The sequence below is a fragment of the Gavialis gangeticus genome, unplaced genomic scaffold (genome assembly GCF_001723915.1).
Source record: "Gavialis gangeticus isolate Ggan-Ray unplaced genomic scaffold, GavGan_comp1, whole genome shotgun sequence".
Classification (NCBI taxonomy): Eukaryota; Metazoa; Chordata; order Crocodylia; family Gavialidae; genus Gavialis; species Gavialis gangeticus.
The window spans coordinates 110,790,054-110,810,017 of NW_017728992.1; the positions used below are offsets into that span (position 1 = coordinate 110,790,054).

At 44.5% G+C, this 19,964-nt stretch overlaps 1 protein-coding gene across 3 annotated transcripts in view; it reads left to right on the forward strand.

Moving 5' to 3' along the window:
* MAPRE2 (microtubule associated protein RP/EB family member 2) overlaps positions 1-19,964 on the forward strand; it is a 122,196-nt gene that overhangs the window by 66,878 nt on the left and 35,354 nt on the right. For all 3 annotated transcript variants that reach the window (XM_019526910.1, XM_019526919.1, XM_019526928.1), the window contains one exon: positions 19,412-19,557. In XM_019526910.1, coding sequence (XP_019382455.1) covers positions 19,412-19,557 — 146 coding nt within the window. The remainder of the gene's footprint in view (positions 1-19,411; positions 19,558-19,964) is intronic.

The following is a 19,964-nucleotide window of genomic DNA, read 5'->3' on the forward strand; positions in this document are numbered from 1 at the left end:
GCAAGGGGCTCTAGATCAGGAGCAAGGGATGGGAGGGGAGCAGGGGGCTGTGGGTCAGGAGTGAGGGGCACTGGGGGCAGGGGGCAGGTGACTATGGGTTGGGTGTGTGGGGCACTGGCAGCACCAGGGGGCAGTGGACTGGGAGTGAGGGGCACCAGCAGGGCTGGGGGGGTGGCTTATCAGTGAGGAGCAGCAGAATGGGCAGGGGCAGGGCTCACTGCCTCCCCCACCATCATATTTCCACCCCTCACTGCCCCCTGGCCAGGTGTCCTCTTTTTGTGGACCTGGGAATATGTTAACCATATCTTGGCTTAGCATAGTTCTTTTTACTATACAGAAATATCTTAGTGTCTGAAATCTTGAATCAAATTTAAGCTTTGAACTGTATGGCAGTGTGGACTGTGATAGTTTCATGGACTTCTTCCTCTGGAATTTGTGATTGCACTGGCCCCTTCCCATGTGCTATCGCACATCACCCATGGCAACTAAAATGATTATTTACATGGAAAAGTAATATTTGGAAAGGTAGCCTATCTACCTATCTAGGTATATAGAGAGAGTACCTTTCCAACTATTACTTTATATGTTTCCAAAAAATATATATGCAAGTGTGTGTATGTGTATGTAAATTTTAGGTCCCTCAATACCATTCCATTTTGCAGATGGAAACAAGGTTAGATTGCACAGTATGACCAGCAAGCTGTCTGTGGACCACCAGCAAGTGCTCCATGGACCACAGTTTGAAAACTGCTGATCTAATTCATTCATTGTAGCATTCCTTTGGCCAAATGTTCTGTTTGCAACCTTCATGCAGCTTAATGTTAGCTTCCATAAAATATGAGCATTTCTGAAAGACTTCAAAGACAAGGAGGATGTGGGAAGCTTTGTAACACTTGGAAGCATTTCACAGCATTAACAGTGAGCTACAGAGCAACTAAGATAACAGGATTTTATCACCTAATATAAAACTATAATGGTATTTGGCCTTAAAAAAAAAAAAAGCATTAAGATTTCATGAAGTCATATAGATTATACAATTTGTTTTCCTTTTTGGATAAAAGAAGGAATCCAAAGGCCATCAAAAGCTAAATCAAGTGAGAAAGAATGAGAGGAACAGAAATAATTTGAATAAAAAATACTAAGTCCCTGTTTATAAAAATGGGTGAACACCCATTGTTCTCACTGATGCTGAGACATTCTGAAAATCACTGCCTACATGCATTGAAAACAAAGTGACCATTTAATACTTTAGGTATAAATTCTAAATTATAGAATGATGTTCTACCATTAGGCACCATTTTGTACTCTTAATAAATATTTCATTAAAAAGCTTAAGATACCAATTTTAACAGATGGGACAAAAACAGCAAAGTCACTTCCTTTGTTAAATACCATTTTATCTTTCATAGTTGTTAAATATGGCTTACAGTATGTACTGTAGACACCAGCTTGTTTCCTAGTAGCTGGTTAACTGAATGGATTGGGAATGAGAAGAAGCAGAGGAAGAGGCTGTTCTATTAGTTATATAGTATTTGTATTCCTCTTAAGTCCTAGATGTGGGGGGTTTTGTCCTTGCTAAGTAGGCCGAGTGAAGCATGGTATCCCCTGAGCTTTCAAAATGCCTGTTTCTAGCAGTGATGTGCCAAAAAACAGGTTATGGATGATTTCAGCCCTGGAGGTTCTAAATTTAGTCTGCAGCTCTGGTCATTTAGCTTTGACAATGTAATCGGGGAATACTGTCCCAATATATATATATATATATATATAAAAGCACTGAAATTCTCGTAGCTTTGGGTGTGTGTATGTTGTTGTCCTTGGTCTCCAGCCAAAAGGGCTGGGTTGGTTTCACATTTGATTGCTGAGCTGAATACGAAAAACTCCAATTATGTACGTGATTACAGCATGCCAGTAAATTGTCCTAATGTTCGCTAAAGTATATAGAGCTTTTTTGACTATTCATTCCTTGGTTTCATACAAACAAAAATTAATAGGGTTTAATGCACTAAGATTACTAAATTCTGCTGCCCTATATTTATAGAATACTAGAGCTTCATATCAAGGACAGACTCTTGTCAGGCCACTTTTAGGTTTCATGGTTATTTTTGTAATTCATTACAAATATATTTAATGTAATACTACTTTAATAAATTTCTTTCCCTCCAAGGTGTGTTGTGTACAGTATTGTTTTTGTTACTGGACTAATGTGAATACTTTGCTGTATAGATACATGCTCTAAATAATGCAGAAGATTATAATATAATATTGACGGCTTGTGTATATAAACCATACAGTGTGTGTGTGTTTACATGGATGGATTTTGAAATATTTAAAAAAAATATGCAGTCCAAGGCATAGTCTAGCTAACCTTGGATTGAAACTTTAATCCATGCTCAAGACAAAAAGAAGAATAACTTGCCTCATTTTCTGACCGCATTTGATAATTCTCAGCAGCATTAAACTGATATATAGTAGAGATTAGACAATGGATTCATTTGTCAGCTTTTCATCTTGATGTGCATCTTCTGGCATTTTGAGTTTCTGTATCATCATACTGTCTTTGCCTGGACCACGGTGTCTACTAATCGAGACTTTACAGATTTCTTTCATGTGATGAATACTAGAGCTGTGAGAAATTTCTACAGGTGTTTCATTTCGAAGCTGTTTCAATGTGTGTCAGTCTTGAAACAGCAAAATCAAAATGAAATAAAAGGCTCCGAAACAGCTTCAGAATGAAACAAGGGCACTTGAAATGTTTTAAATTTTGAAGCCGGGGTTCCTGCAGCTAAACAGAAACTAAGGAGCTGGGGAGAAGAGGGGGGAAGGACTGCTCTGATGTTGACATCTAGCTCTCCGTTTGATTCCCCCAGCTCTCTGATCATTTCCCTAGCTCTTGCCGAGGACCACAGGCCCCCAACCTGCACGTGAGGTTTCCCAGCATGCAGATCCAGGGGCCTGCGCCCCCCAGGTCCCTGAAGAATCCCCCAGCTATTCCCAGGGGATGCGGGCCTCTGGATATATGTGCAGGATGACAGCAGGCTGCTGCTGCTGGTTGGGACGAGTGCCAGGAAGACTGGTGCTGCCACTGGCTCCAGCCAGCAGCAGCGGCATGCTGTCATCCTGTGCGCACATCTGGGGGCCCATGACCCCCGGGAGAGCTGCAGGGCTGTGCTGGACTCTTCACAGGGGGCACAGCCCCCTGGATCTGTGCACGGGATGACAGCATACTGCTGCTGCTGGCTGGCCAGCACCCCAGTCTGCCCGGTGCAGCCTGCACCCAGCACCAAGAAGAACCCAGTGCTGGTGCTGGCCCCACGCAGATCTGGGGGTCCTGGTTCTGCATGCAGGATGATGGCATGCTGCTGCTGCTGCCAGCTAGGGCCAGCGGCAGCACCAGTCTTCCCGGTGATTGGCACAGGCTGTGCCCAGTGCTGGTCCCAGCTGGCAGCGGCAGCCTGCTGTCATCCCACAGGCAGATCCAGGGGCCCATGCCCCCCGCGGAGAAGTCTGGTACAGCCCCATGGGCCCCCAGATCTGCGCACGGGATGACAGCAGGCTATTGCTACTGGCTAAGGACAGTACTAGTACTGGGTTCTTCCCAGCTCTTAGTTCTGGCTGCTCCGGGCAGACTCGGGTACTGGCGCTGGCCCCAGCCAGCAGCAGCAGCCTGCTGTCATCCTGCATGCAGATCCGGGGGCCCACACCCCCTGAGAAAAGTCCACCAGAGCCCAGGTTTTTCTTCACTGCTGGCATAAGTCCCTTCTTTTGTGAGGGCATTTCTAGTCAATTTTTGCTGATTAAGTCATTGGCATTCCCTTTTCTTGTTCCTGGAGTCAGAGTAACATCTACATTGGCTGACAAATGCTAACTCTTTTCTGTTTGAGTTTCAGCCATTAGCATTGCTGAGATTGGGTGCATTGGGAGAACTTCAGTTTGTATTCTGTACTTTGGAACCTTGTGCATCCACACTACTAAATTGCAAAGGGAAAAGTGCTAGGCTCTTTGTTAAAGAAAGTTTGTGGCATCTCCTTTGAAGAGATTTGTTTTAAAGAATGCAAGCAAAGGCTCTCTGCTAAAAAAGAAAAAAAAAACCTCTTAATTTTAACACTCCATCCAGTTGTTCATTAGTGTTTTTTCTCAGACAGCAGTGAGTGCCTGTATCTCATACAACACCCCAGTTTAAGCCACTTTGCTTTTCCATGAGCAAGGCTGTCAACAGTGGAAATCAGTGAAGGGATTTGAGCATAAACATCTCCAATGTTAACATAAGCCGAGCTGTCATCAGGGCTCCTTTGTGAGGGACTGTTGGCTCTAGAATGTATTCTCCTCACGCTTGCTATGAGCTGGGCACATAAATGTGTTTATCTTCATAGCAAACTGTACAGAAGAGAGGACATTTGTGAGCGGGGCTGGAGAAGGTGGTAGAGAAGTATAGTTCATTTAAGGAATCAAGAGTGGAGAGAAGTGCTCATTGACCATGATACTTGTATATGGATGAGGGATGTGCTTGTGTGAAAAAAAGTACTTAAGTGCTTGTGTATCTGTTGAGGCGCATTTATCTGAAAACAAAAAATAAGGCTTCTAGGTGTATATTATAAAAACCTTTGTTGAGGGATTCCGTTAGACTAGTTGTTCCACCACCAGGTTTGGTGTGTTGTGGGCAGAACTAAAGCTTGTTTCAGTGTTGTTCTGCAGCCACGTGAAGTTCAGATCTGTAGTGCGATTTCCAAACATGATTAAAATGTAGCTTGAGCACTGTGAAAATGAACCATGTTTCAAACACTGCTGTGCTGCATTGGGTTCCTGTAACACAGTAGATCTTGCAGTGTAAATGAGTTCTTAATGATTTCCATATGATATTTATGATTAAAAGAAATACAATGGATGTGAGAGATCAGATTTTAAGACCATTTGCAGAGCACTTGGAAGCTTGAAAAGCAACTCCTCTAAAGCTAGGGACAAACATTCATAAAGCCTAAGCCTGGATTGATTGGGTCTTTGCAGGTGAGTCTAACCTGCAGAGAGTGAACTGGTTTGCAAGTGGATAGACATTTGGCACATGCCTGCGATGGCTCAAGCCAGAAGCCCTGGGGTGCTAGAGTAGTCCCCCCTTCTGCAGGGAAGCTGAGCTGAGGAGAGGGATGTGGCCAGGCCCTGGGAGGCCCTCCCCAGCAGTTCCCCAACAGCTGGGATTCCCGGCACACAGACACCCAGTCCCAGAAAGGAACTCTTTCTCCATCTCCCTCTCCCCCACTGCTGTGGGGCTGGGAAAGGGGGCCCTGTCTGGTGCTGGGGGGGGCTCCTTCCCCCACCCCCATGGTGGAGTGGGGAGAGGAGCTCTGTGAGGCTGCCTGGCCCCAAAGGGGGATTCTTCCCCCCACTCCTCCCCCACCCTGAGGGCAGGGAGAGGCTCTGTTCCATGTTGGGGGTAACTCTTCCCCCTCTTCTTCCTCCCCACAGAGGCGCAGTGGGAGTGCGGAGCTCAGCTGGGCAGGGTATGGATGTATGGGGTATGAGGGAGGGTGGGGGGTGTAAGGACCCCCACACACACACTCCCCCCATGGTGTGCCACCCCTGCTGCCTGGCAGCAGCAGCAGCAGGCAGGGACGTCAGGGTGCTCATGCCCAGCAAAGGCACTACTCTGGCCAGTGCTGTGCGGGGGGGGGAGGGAGCGGAGCTCAGCACTCACAGTGGGCAAAGCCCTGCACTAGAGCCAGCTGCTTCCCCTGTTGCCTGCTGTGCAGGTCCCACACTCTGCCAGGAGTGGAGGGACCCCCTCCCTCTCCCCCCCCGCTTCCCCACAGAGTCCAGTGCGGGGATTCCCTTCGGCACTGAGTCGGGATAGAGGCAGCCAGCACTGTGCTGGGGGTGAGGAACGCAGCCCCATGCAGCCTGTCCAGCTGCTTCTATCCCTGGGGCTCCATGCTACATGCCTGCAGCTCCTCACTCACAGAGGGGAAGCCCTGCACTGGACTCTGTGGGGAAGCAGGGGCAGGGCTCCCTCCACTCCCAGCAGAGTGTGGGGACCTGCATGGCAAGGAGCAGGGGAAGCAGCTGACTCCAGTGTGGGGCTTCCCTCATTGTGAGTGCTGGAGCTGCAGGCTCTGGGAACAGAGCCACAGGGATAAGACAGACTCTGCTCCCTCCCCCCACGCAGTGCTGGCTGGAGCCACGCCTGCACCAGGCATGAGCACCTTGACCTTCCTGTCTGCTGCTGCTGCCAGGCAGCTGGGGATGCACAACATGGGGTGGGGGGGGTGCAGGTCCCCACACAACCCCACTCTCACATCCACATGTACACCCACATCCTGTCCAGCTGAACTCCGCACTCCCACTGCCCCTCCGGAGGGAGGAGGAGGAGGGGGAAGAGTTCCCTCCAGCATGGATCAGAGCCTTCCCCTGCTCTCCACCCCCACTCTGGGGCCAGGAAGCATTGCATGGAGCCCCTCCCCCCCAGCCCTGCAGTGGCAGGAGTGGGGGGCAGGAGGAGGAAGAGTCCCCATCCAGCACCTCACAGAGTCCCCCTCCCCACCCTGGGAGGAGGAGGAGGGGGAAGAGTCCCCCCAGCACAGAACAGAGCCTCCCTCCCCACCCTGTGGGACAACCAACCCAGCATGGCCCCGTTAAGGTGAAGGGGGCAGGGAGAAGGGTTAATTCCTCCCTCCGTCCCCTCCCTGCCTGCTTTGCCTTAATGGGGCTATGCTGGCTAGTGTCTCCACTAGGGCCAGTCCCTGCTCCAGCTAGAAAGCAGAGGGGCGGGGGCAGCCCTGCTGTGGAGCAGAGAGCCCTGCCCATCTCAGAGAGCATGCTGGGATGCTGAGGGAGTCTGGTTTATCTTAAATCAGCAAGGGGTCTGGGACAGACATTGCATAAACCGGTTTGAGCCAAATCAGTTAAGTCTGATACCACATTCAACCAGGTTTATCTCAGACCAGTTCTGGCCATTTTGAAACTGGTTTATGTGCACTGAATGTCTGTTCTGTTAAAGGTTTAAACCAGTTTCTGATCATTTAAACTGGTTTATGTATAATGTCTGTCTCTAGCCTAAAGCTCTAAACTCAAAGCAGTTGTTTTCTTTCAGATCAATTAGTAATTCACCAAGAACTTGGGAGGAATAAAATTTAAAAAATAAAGCCACAACCTTGTTACTGTTTTAAAAGTACTTCATGCTCTTTTCAGATTCTCACTTCAAGGATAAATCGTCCATGTCTTTTTTAAAAATTTTTGGTGAACCATTATTTTTCTCGCTCATTTTAGCTTAGTTATGGAACCCATTCTTTCTGTAACAAAATTATTTAAAATGTTGGGTTTTTCAGACATGCCCTATTCATATATTCTCTCTAAACCATCTATTACTTGCTATTGTCAAAGACAGGATGCTGGGCCATTTTTCTGCCCCAGTATGGTACTGGTGTGCTTACATTCCTAAAAGTATATTTTTAAACAGGCAGTGAATTTGGAGGACATGAACTTAGTGAATTCTGAAATAAACTATTCCTAATATTAAAGTACTAAAAAAGCACAACAAGAATATTTTTTTCTAATTGCCTCTGTACCTATCTCACACACCTCTAAGTAGAATGAGCTGTCATTAAAAAGAAACTGCCCTTCAAAATACAGTATATAATTCAGGTGTTCTCTAGGTATTTAGATTATGTCATACAAATGCCTAGCCATAAGGGATGAGACTTTTCAAAAGCACTTATGTTCCTTAGAAGCAAAGGTTTAGAAATTTTTAATGGGAGTTGTACTTCTAAATCAGTTATACTCTTATGATGATATTCATGTTTTTCACGTTTATTCACTTTCTCTTCCAGAAGTGCATTCAGTATCTTCCATTGGCCATGGGAACTGAGTGTACTATACATTGCTAAGCATATGGTTATATTTACAACCTTTCTACACGCATGCTACCAATGCCAAAGATATTAAAAAGCACCATATGAGTAGCACAAAGGTGTGTGAGAACAGAATAAACATTCTGTTAGGCCTCCTTAAATCAGAAATAAGCAGCTGCTTTTCTCAGGCCTTTCCTTGCAATAGGTGCTGGAAGCTAATGCTTTATGTCTTAATTTGCTTTTTTTAAATAAGAACATGAAAAGGACTTTAAAGGAGATCACCCTAGGAAATCTGAAGAGGTGAAAGCTATTTCCAAAGAGCTCTAAAACTGACTCTGCTATGCTCTCTGTTTTTTCTCTATTTTCATCAAAACTCTTACATCACACACTCATTTTTCAAGATTTTTATCCTGTCAATTTAAATACAGGGTGTGTCCATTCTCATCAGTTTAACTACCTGTGATTTTCATGTGATGAGTCATTTGATGACTAATGCACACATAATTAATGCAGGGCTTTTGTTTTTAGCATGCCCTTTTCGTGCCCATTGCCCCTTAGGTTTTCTTAACTTGAGGACTTTCTGCCTTAAATCTTCGTTTTACCTAGTTAGATGGTTAGAACTTTATGGTGATTGTTGTTTGGAGGAATTTGCATTTAATTCTGAAGCATATTTTAATTTTTAAATTGCCTTAAAAGTCTTTATCTAAAACAAACAAAAAGAACCCCTCATGTTTCCAATGTATTAGTTGAATTGCACAGACACTTAAGTATCTTTTTCAAAAGTGACTCAGACACAGAGGAGCCAGATCCTAATTGAAAATCAATGGAACTTGCACACTTTTGAAAATATTACCCCTGGGCTACACAAAATATTAAAACAAATCAATTTTACTTGATTGCCAGACCCCTAGTTAGTTGATTCTCCTGCCATAGTTTTGCCACCAGTTAAAAATAAGACTTTTTTTTTTTAGGTTCCTCCCCCCCATCCTGTGGTGCAGTTATTCTCTGAAAAGTGATTGCTGCAAAATGGGTGAACAAAATGAGATGGTTTACCTGGTGTAGAATTTAAACATATAAGTCTTTTTTGGCAGCCCTGCACCGTAGGAGCTGTAAGTCAAGATGAGTCTTCTTATACCGTGGATTGCCACCAGTAATAACGTCACTGCAGGCAGAATTATGCCTTTAGCATCTATACAAAACTGTTTTCCTGTGGGTTTGCACTGATGTGATGAATTCAAGCGGAGTCTTAAAGAATTGCAAAACTTCTATTTGAGTTCATTAATAAATGAATTTTCTCTTATACCGCTACACAAACCTTTTTTCACTTAAGACTGTCCAGTAGGCCTCAAACCTACCACTAACTATCTGACTCTGAGGAATGACACTCTAATTCACTCTAATTCACACTTAACTCCTCTACCCTAGGATAATAAAGATTATTTCTGATCAGTAAAATTCCAAAGGGCTATATCACTTAAATTATGAGCATCAAATCTGCATCTTCCTTCCTTTTCTGAATATGGTTCTCATCTTTAGCCATTACTACTTTAGCAACCAAAATCCCAGCGTTTCCTTTTTGAACTCTGGTTTTTACAAATTAAGTATTTAAAAAGATGATAATTGCATTAAGACTCTGTTTCAGTGGATGAATACAATAGTTAAGAACTTCTTTAGAGAGACTAGCACTAAACTACATAGTGTTAAGCAAGAGCAAGTCATGTCCGGTTGTGTTAGTGAACAGGAGTGCTGTAGACCCTTCTGAAGGGCCACAGATTCAGAGTACTTGATTCTGGGTTGCATTCAAGATCAGCAGGCTCTCATTTTCAGGTAATCCTAAAGATTAAAAGGAAGAGGTGACCCTGATGAACTGTCTCGAAGACAAAGGAGAAGACAAAGACATTTGGTGTCTTTGGATTATCAGGAAAACTGTTTGTTTAGATTCTGAGCATGAGGAAGGCCTCTGATAGATCTAAGTGGGGGAGGGAGATGCAAAACAATGATACCGAGGAGACTGTACACTGCAGAGCAAATTCTAAAATGATGTAGGCAAAATGGGGGGCGGGGACAGCACATAAAGGGAAAAAAAGAAAACTAAAAATGACGTTAGAGTAGGGCTAAATGTGGAGCATAGAAGCAATGCCTACAGCTCTGAAAATGCTACTAAAATGAGCAAATAAATAATTTAACCATAAGTCTGATTTGTGTGTGTGTGCGTGCGCGCGCGCGCACATATATTGTGTGTATAACATGGAGTTGGTGACAATTACCAGCATTAATGTTACACAAGATAGAAGCTTTTAATTAAAATTTCTAAGCTATTTATTGATCTAAACTATTTATTTGGGATCCTTTGACCCTACCTGACTTTGATGATCTTCCAAGGTCCCTACCAGCCCTAATGTCAATAAAAATTCTAAGCTATTTAAAGATTTCACTGTCCGCAATTTCTTTTTCCATATTTTTGTTCTATTTCTGAGGCCAATCACACCCCTATTACAGCTGTTTGACATCCTGATTACCATTGTGGGCATACTCATCATTTACATTTGCTGCATGGTGTGTTGTAAGCTCCATGGAGAAAATTCAGCAGACGCCATCAGTGTATAAATGGCTGACTGCCAGCACAACTCAGCGTATACTTCCACACCCAAGTTCTGAAGGCTTGGTGATGCTGTTCAGCTTCTAGGACGCAGTGGAATTTCTCTCCAGGAGGGAAAGAAAAAATGATTCATAAGCCTCCCATTGGCCAGAAGTGCGATATTCTGGCATATTTGCTGATTCAAAGGCTATATAAAACATCAACTCTGACTTCACTTGGAGAATTGGTTATTTTTCAGTAAACATAAATACTTAAAATGTTGCTGTTGCTAGCTACCTATACCAATTAAAACAGGCACTACTGCTGTGTTTCACAGCAGCTTTTTTCTATGTCGTCCAGTTTAGAAACGCATATAGATTTGTGCCTACGTACATGTGGGGTAACGACATACATGAGGGGACCCAGTTAGCATGTAGTCAGTCAGCACAACCACGTTTGCAAACAGTGTTTGTCATCTAGCTTTGGAATATTCAGAAAAGTCAGTGACTTGATCATTATAGCAGAAGCAACAACCAAAATGAACTTCCTGTCAAAATTCTAAATTGATTTTAATAATAGTAAAATAATGATAAAAATAAAAATATAGGAAAAGTCCTGTTTTATTCTGTTCTACCACTGATACATCTGTAAAAATTCAATAACCCCTTTGCTATCGTGCTGCTGGTTTGTAATGTCCATCTTTCATTAGAAAAATTAATTGAAGTCTCTTTAGTGGATTATATTAAAGAAAAGACGGGGGGGGGGAAATGGGGGAAGATGTAGATGAACCCTGAGAGACAGCAGTCCTGGTTTGATTCTTGCTGTCCTGTTTTCAATATCCATTTTTATATTTGTTAACTTAGTGCAAAAACAAAGAAGTTTCTGAAAACTAAGAAAATGCAGTGACAAGGGATAGATAGTCTTCTGCAGAAACGTTATTTATTTAAATTATATCATGGTGAGCTGTAAGAAGCTGAAGAACTAAATTGATATGGTAAAGTGATTGTCACGTAGGAGTGTGCAAAATGGGCCATAATTGATTTGGATTCAGATTCAGCCGTAATTGGGGACAGTGATTCAATTCTTTGATTCAGATCACTGTCCCGATTCGATTCAGATTTGATGCTGATTCAGAGAATCAGCAATTTGGCCATAGACACAGCTTTAAATGTTTTTTCTACATACCTCGAGGTACCAGGTGTGGCTCGTGAACACTGCGAAGGTGGGGCAGATGAAGCGTACCACAGGAGTGCAAGGTGGGGGGGACCCTGCGTGATCGGCAGTGAACCCGGAAGTACTTCTGGTCTGCTTCTGGGTCCACCGCCAAGCACGCTGGGGTGTCCCACCCGTGCGCCCAGACTCAGGAGGCACCAGTCACCGAGCCAGGGAGTGCAGAGGAGCCCCCCAGTGGACCCAGAAGTGCTTCTGGTCCACTTCTGGGTCTGCTGCTGAGTGCTCTGGGGACCCTACCGCGCTCCTGTGCGACACTCCATCTGCCCCACCATCACAGCATTCACGAGCTGCCAAGTACCTTGAGGTATGTAGAAAAAAATGTTTAAAGCTGTGTCTGTCTGAATAATCTAATCTTTCTGAATCAAGTCAGAGGGTTCCGATTTGATTTGGAGAGATTAAAGAGTTTCCTGATTTGATTCGGTTTCGGAGATTCAGCCACCGAATCTTTGCCGAATCAAATCAGCGACTGAAGCTTCGCACAGCCCTATTGTCACGGGTAGAACTTTCTGCAACATTAACGGGCCAGTTTTAACTTTAAAACCTGGTCAAATTAAGAGTTAATGCCTGGATTTGCCTCTCAATCCCTTCTGTTTTTTAAAGGCTTCTCTCCCCTCTGGCTGTGCAAAATTTCTTGATAGTAGGGGGAACAACTAAAATGTTTAGGTATAAAGGGCTTAATGATCTGCAATACGTGTCTGTGCTGGGAAATAAATGGCTATAAGAATTTTTTATTACCTACATTCAGGGCTGGATTAATGCATAGGCAAACCAGGCATATTCCTAGGACCCTAAGTAAAGAAGGGGCCTAGTTGTGTTTATTTTGCATATTATAATTATTGAGTGACAGAAGTCGATGCCCATGAGTTTGTTTGCCTAGGGCCCACTAAAGGGTTAATCTGGCCTGCCTACATTATGAGGAGGGAGAGCAGTGCTCTGGGTATAGGCACTAGCTATACATGAGAACTTGACATTTCTCAGCAATTACCTTTCTAGGTATGAGAGCTCAAACTCTACTCCCTTTCTCAGAAGGCAAGGCAAAGTTGCACCTTATAAACTAACTAATTCAGAGCTGCATAAGCTTTCATAAGAAAAGAGCTTACTTCATCAGATGCTATGGAAGAACCAACCAGGAGCAGGTGTTCAAATAGAAAGAGTGTTTTAAATTCAAAGAGTGATACCATCTGAAGAAGTGAGCTCTTGCTTATAAAAGCTTATGCATTTCTGATTCAGTTAATTTATAAAGTGTGTCTATGCCCTTCCTTCTACCTCATATACAAAGGACAGGAGAGCGAGCACAGCTGAGACTGGTAAATGTGGGTTGAAAAGAACAACAGTGATGAACCCACAGGATCCTGGGGGTTAAAAACTAATCCAGGTTATGGGATAAGAATCCAGAGACCATACTTAACACAATTCAGTCTGTGGATGATTTTTTGTTCCACAATTTCATATTCAAGTCTGGTTTTTAAAGTTTTGCTATCTAAGAACAGCTATTCTGAGGTCCAGAGAGGTTAAGATGTTCTGCCACAGGCTTTTGTGTATTTCTGGACTTGATGTCAGATCAGTGTCCATTCATTCTTTCATGTAGAGATTGCCCTTTCTGTCTAAGGTAAACAGCAGAGGGGCAGTGTAAGCAGGAGATGACATAAAATGTTAGAGGAGCTGGTGACTGAACCCTGGATGTCATAAACTGTGTTGTTTTGTCTTTTTCTCAGAGTTCATAATGCAAGTCTAGTAATTGTGAGTTGGTGTGGTTTAGTCTGTAATGTTAAACATAGTTAATCCAGTTCCTCATTTTTCCCCTAAGGATTTTAGCATGGCCATTACCCTTATTTATATTTTTGCCCCTTCCACTGTGTTCAACCACCTCAAACTTTGAACTAGTAGTGGTTTCACTTGGTTTTGACTCTATTTGGTAGCATATTGCTCTGTTCACCTTAGGAAGATTCGCTTTAAAAAACTAAATCCTTACTGTAAAGGTCATACTATTGTTGGAGTGGTCAGGCAGCAAGATTCGTTACTATATCAGAGACCAAAATCCAGGTCAGTGCTTTAGTGGAATACATTCACATTATTTCTGGTACCTGAGTATTGCACACAGCCAGCTACTGTCTGACTGCAAGGTACAGGAGAAAGAATTGCCAATATGAGTAAAGAACACAGAAAAAGCAGCATCCCTCATGTGTCAATCCTAGTAAGCCTGTGTCTAGAGCAGTGGTTCCCAACCTTGGGTCGCGACCCAAATGAGGGTCACGGGGGCAATGCTGGTGCACAAAGGACAAGTCGCGCTGTGTGCCAGGAGCTCCCTTGTCCCCAGGCTACTGCCATCCTCTGCTCCCAGCAGCGGCTCGTGGCAAAAAAAGAGTGGGAACCACTGTTGTAAACCATTCACTTAATAGACTCAAGGCACTCCTTGGTAGACTCAAAACACAAGCTCATAGTTTTCACTTGTTTTTTACTACAAAAAGAACTCGGACCACAGCAGGTCAGAATATGTTTAACACTATGGGTTCCTGTTTGAAATCCCTGTGTTTGTCATGTGAATCATGTTTGCACACCTAACAGTACCAACAGTGTGTGGCACCCCATGACACCCTTGAAAGGAACTCAAGGCACATCAGAGGGCCATAGTACCCTGGTTAAGAATCGCTGGTCTACGGATGCAGGAAGAATGTACATTACCAGCAGATATTAAAATAGTTTTGGAATGTGTTGGGTTTCTTTTTGGGCGGGGGTTCAACCATTCTATAAACGAAAATGATTGCTTTAGGGAAAATTGTGGGTACCTCAGCACCATGAAACCCTGTACCACAGAAGAATGGAGTTTATTCCAGACTCTTTACATCTTGAATTAGTTGCACAATGACCTCTAAATAAATCCAAATAGAATATTATATGGTTTGTATTATTACTAACTGTTCACTTTTTAAACAGTACTATGTTACATAACTTTGATTAGTGGATAGCATCACTAAATACAAACTCTGTATTGCTATTCCTATTCATAGATGCAAGCGTTTCATCTGATGGTTTTTATCTTGTCAATGGACTCTTTTCTTACAGGGATGTCTTTAGTTTTCTTTCTGATCATACCAAAGCCATTACAAGCCACTAAGAATGAGGTGTCCTTGGAAATTCATATCCTTACTGTAAACTTCACCTACTAAGTTATGCTGTGGAAAAAAGATACTCAGAAATAGTGGCAGTGCTCAGCACTAAATCTTAGCTTTTGCCATAGCCTTGACAAAGTCACATACACGATAGCCTCATTCATATCTTGTGTAACTCATTTTCCTAGCTCAAACTGTTTCTTTTCTTTGCTGGGAGTCACAATCTCTGTCACCATTCATATGATGGATGACTGGGTACAGAAAATGAGAACTATGTGATGCATAAATATTGATCCCTCCAAAACATGATTGAGGCACATTGATGTAAAATGTAGTCAAGTTTAAAAATTTTCCATCTTCTTTGTCGAGTATTAATCTAGTACCATACCTGGATACTAAACAACACTAAAAATTCGCCAAAAAAAGTCTCAAACTGAGATAACTTATGAAATGCACACACCAACATTTATGTGCATTAGAACTTCTCATGAATGCACAAAATTCTTATTTTTGACATTTGAAACTGAATGTGAAAATAGTACTAAGCATTCAATTACCTGCATGCACAGATATAGTTCTGTTTCTGTGTCTGACTTATTCTTAATGCTTTATCTTAAAATTTCCCTGAACTTTTTTGTCATTGGATACTTTAATCCCATTGGCTGACACCCTATAATTTCTGTCTATAGTCATGTAACCCTGAGTCTTTGCTCTTCTGCCTGTTTTAAGCCATGCTTTGATATATGGTCATTGAATAGATTACCTAGGGACTGCGTGGTACTGAGATGTAAAGTAGTTTGGGACTTTCAGCTCCAGGGGACAAAAAATGTTTTCACTTGGTCCAGCTGAAGAGAGTATGGGGGTTCTGATTAGGTGGCTTTGTTTTAAAGTGGGAAAGGAGTCTGGGTGAGATCCAAGAGAAAGTCTCTCAGTGCCCACCTGCTATGTGAAATAGCAGTGAAATAGCCATCGGAGTGAAATCCAAACCCAAAGTTTAGGCACTTAGGCTTCCTATATTGGATATGAGGAGTTGTTCCAAAGGTGATCAAAAAATTCCCCATTAGTAGTTGCATAGATCTAAGCAAAAAGAAGTGCATGGCTTTGTCTGCATTTCTGCTCTTCTGTAGAACTTAGGACAGGGGCAGGCAGTTATTTCAGCTGGAGGGCTGCTTAATGAGTTTTGGTGAACTGTCAAGGGTTGCAAGGGTAGCTGCACCCTTTGACAGGGGCCTCACCCCCTCATCGCCAGCTTGGAACCGGAAGTCCTACCCCTAACCCCTAACATTTGCCACAAAGTCCCTCCACTTGCCTTCCCCCACCCCCCAAAGTACTCCTTTTTGGAGGGGGTGTTGCCAGCTTGGAACCAGAAAAAAATAAATCCTATGCTAAAAGTCAAACACATACTATAACATATTTTAATTGTATTACAAAAAATATTTTTGTCATGATTTGTGTTTGCATAGTGTATATATGATTGCATAATAACTCAAAAAGAAAGTCTTACTGTTATATATTGTGTGTGGGGGATGTGGGATGTAGTTGGGGGTGGGGGGTATGTGTGGGTGCTTGTGAGGGGGTGTGGCTGTGTGTGTGAGGGGGCAATAGGGTATGTTGGGGTGTGCATATGTGGGGGCAGCGTGCGGGTGTGAGGGAGGGTAGGGAGTGTGAGGACCCCCCCCACACACACACTCCCTCTGGTGCATAGCCCTGGCCAGTGGCAGCAGCAACAACAGGTGGCAGATGCTCATGGCCTTCGCAGGGGCCACTGCCCAGCGGCGTGCAGTGCCAACCAGTGCTGCATATGGCCCAGCCAGCCTGCTCTATTGCACGGGACTCTGCAAGGCGCACATGCAGCTGCAGACACTCACAGCACCAGGGAAAGTCCCATGCAATGAAGCCCCATGCAGGTCCTGGGACTGGGGCGGGGAGCAAGGGGGCAGAGCTCCAGTCCCAGCACCTTCGCGGCAGAGAGCAGTGAAGGCAGCTGGCTCCATCATGCAGGGCTTTCCCTGATGGTCCGTGAGTGCTGGCAGCTGCATGTGTACCACGTGGAGCCCTGTGTGATAAGAGGTGAGCTGGCCAGGTTGCATGCCTTGCTGCCATGTGCAGCACTGGCTGCATGGCTGCGCACCGCCAGCACCTGCAAGGGCTATGAGTACCCTGATTGCCTGCCAGCTGCTGCTGCTGCTGCTGCTGCCACTGGCAGGGGCTGTGCGCTATGGGAGGGAGTGTGTGGGAATAGGTCCCCCCACCCTCCCTCCCACCTACACCATGCCCACCCTAGTTCCATGTTACCATTCCCCCCCTGGGCATGGGCTCCACACTACTGCCAGTCCCAGCCCCAAGTTCTGTGCTCCTACCCAGCTGCAGCCCCACACCTGCCCCCAATTTCCCTAACTGGTGCCAGGAGCAAGGAAGACACTGGGAAAGCTGAGCAGTCCCCTGGCGGCTGCAGCAGTGGCAACAGCAGTCCTGCTTGGAAGCTAGGCTGGGGTAAGAACGAGGTGTGAGGGCTAGGTGGAGGACAACTAGTTGATAGGTACCCCCAGCCGGATGAAACTGCCTGGTAGGACAGATCCAGTCTACGGGCAGTATTTTGCCCACCCCTAACTTAAGACCTTGAATCAGGACTGCTATTAAGATGCCCCTGTCCACTCAGAATCCAGTGCTGGTAGGGGTAGGCCCCTGTCCTTTAAAACAGGGGTGTCAAACATACAGACCATGGCCTGGATCCATCCCAGGGAGTATTCCCTTTGGGCTGTAGGGTTCCTGGTATCCCCACAGGATCTGGGGGCAGAGGAAGAAGGGGTGGAGCCTCCCACAGAATCCAGGGCTGTGGGGTCAAATTGGGCATGGTCATTCCTGGTAGGGGGAAAAATGAAGGCTGGGCCACCATAGCCCCACTTGGGCCACTGCCATGTGTGGTCATTGTTGGCCTTACCTACAAAAAGCCCCACAGTCTGGATCCTGCCTAGGAGGCAAGGTGCGTTTGACACCCTTGCTGTAAAAGAACTGAGCAAGATTTGCTCTTCTTAACCTATGGCTAGTTGGGGCGGGGTGCCACTTTTTATATAAAAGAGACTTGTTCAGCAGTTGGCAAACTTTTTGAGGCTGCAGGCCAGAGTGACCCAGCTCAGGTCTGAGAAGGGTGGGTGCTAGGACTCAGCTGCCAGCACCACTTCTCCCCACAGCAGCACAGGGAGAGCTCTCATTCCTGAATGATACTCTCTAGACCATGGGCAAGAATGACCCAGCTCCAGTAAAAGAGAGACAGGCACTAGGATCGGCTCACCACCACTGCTTCTCCCTGCTGTGACCCTGGGAAAGCTCCTGCCACTGCCACTCTTCCCTACTGTGACATGCTGCCAAAGCCCCACATCTGTAGGCTGGATCTAATGGCTCCCATGGATTACATATTGCCCAGCCATGGTGTGATGAGTTTAGCTTTTTCTGGTCTTCTATCTCTGGCCATTGGCATCTTGTATTTCTTTCTGTACCATGACCCAATAACAGGAAGGTCTGGCCCATAGCTTGCAGGTTAGGATACAGTTTTGTGGGAGGTGGAAGAGATGGGCCAGAGAAGAGGCTATAAGCCATGTCTCCCACTTCTTGGGTGAGTCCTCTTGCTATGTAGCCATTATGTAAAAGGCAGACACTACTTCTTCCAATGCTGTCTTTGAGTACAAGTGGCCACAGTTGTCCTTTGTGTGCATACTTCCTCAACTTGCTGCTTTCTGTGGTTTCCTTCTAAAGCATCCACTCTTGCCAGTATCAGAGATGGGGTACTGGGATAGGCCAATGTTACATCTTATGTTCTTATGAAAGGTAAGCTCTGAGCACACTTACCTGATTGGGGCTCCACAAGAGATGTAAACACCTCTGCCTGGATTCTGGAACTTAATGGGTCTCAGGTGGCTGCTAGGTGTCCACCTGCTTAGACACATCTCTGGTCATCTGTACAAGGTAGAACTGCAGGCTCCTAAGAGACTTTCAGGTCCAAAAAAAGGAAACAAAAATAAATTTGGGCCCTTCCCAAATTTTAGATAGCAGCTGAGTAGGGATGCTTAGGATTTAGGTACCTGCAGTACATCTCAGTGCTGTCTAAGGTTATGAAACCCTTTTTTGATCTGTCTCCTTAAAAGGTGGGAATGGTTTATCCCAGGATATACATCTGTGCTGTTATCTTAGGATAGCTTCAGTGATTCATTGGAAGGAAAAACAGCAGTACATTCAGCTACTCGCTAAATCCTGATTAGAAGGATGATGTGTATGCACACCAATCCGAGGATATTTTTGCTCTGGGATAAACACAGGCACAACTTATTCAGGGATAAATGCAACATCTGTTCCTAGCCATGCTGCTCTAAGTACATTGGTTGTAGATGGAAGGTATGATTTACTTTGCCTCGGTCCTGGTTATCTTTTTATAAGTTACCCAACAGTGCTCAGTGCATCCAGACTGGATGAAGTACTTTTTATTAATATGTCATTTACACTAGTCCACATGTAGTGGATGGACATGTCTTGGGTGCTTGGCATTAAAATAAATTACAGCAATAGGTATTAACCATAGCTACTTTCTCTTCCAGCCATAAATGCCACTTAGTCTCACCTGGGGGCATCAAAATTAATGTCTGTATATCGTCTTCTTATAGGAGCAGCCTACTGCCAGTTCATGGATATGTTGTTCCCAGGGTGCATTAGCTTGAAGAAAGTAAAGTTTCAAGCAAAGCTGGAGCATGAATATATTCACAACTTCAAACTTTTGCAAGCATCATTTAAAAGAATGAATGTGGATAAGGTCAGTATTATATTTTTATTTCGATAACTTTAATTGTGAACTTCAATCATTTTACAGCATTTTATATAATGAGTAGCGGAAATAAAACCAAAAATGTCCAGACTCCATTTTCCGAACCTGGAAGTCTGAGTTGGGGTCCTCAGTTTTGATGTTTCCACCGGCTCTTCTGACAACTAAAATGAGTTGCAGGATCCAAAGGAGGGAAATATAGAAATAGGCACTCTTATCTTGCTGGCTAAAGTAGAAAAACTGGATCAATAATATTTGGCGGCCAAGGAATGAAACAAGAATGCATTCATTAGGTTTTCAGTGTCCGTATAGGGCAGCAGTTCCCAAACTGTGGGTTATGACCCCAAATGGGGTCACAAAATCAGAGGATGGGGTTGGTGGGTGGGGGGCTGTGGGTT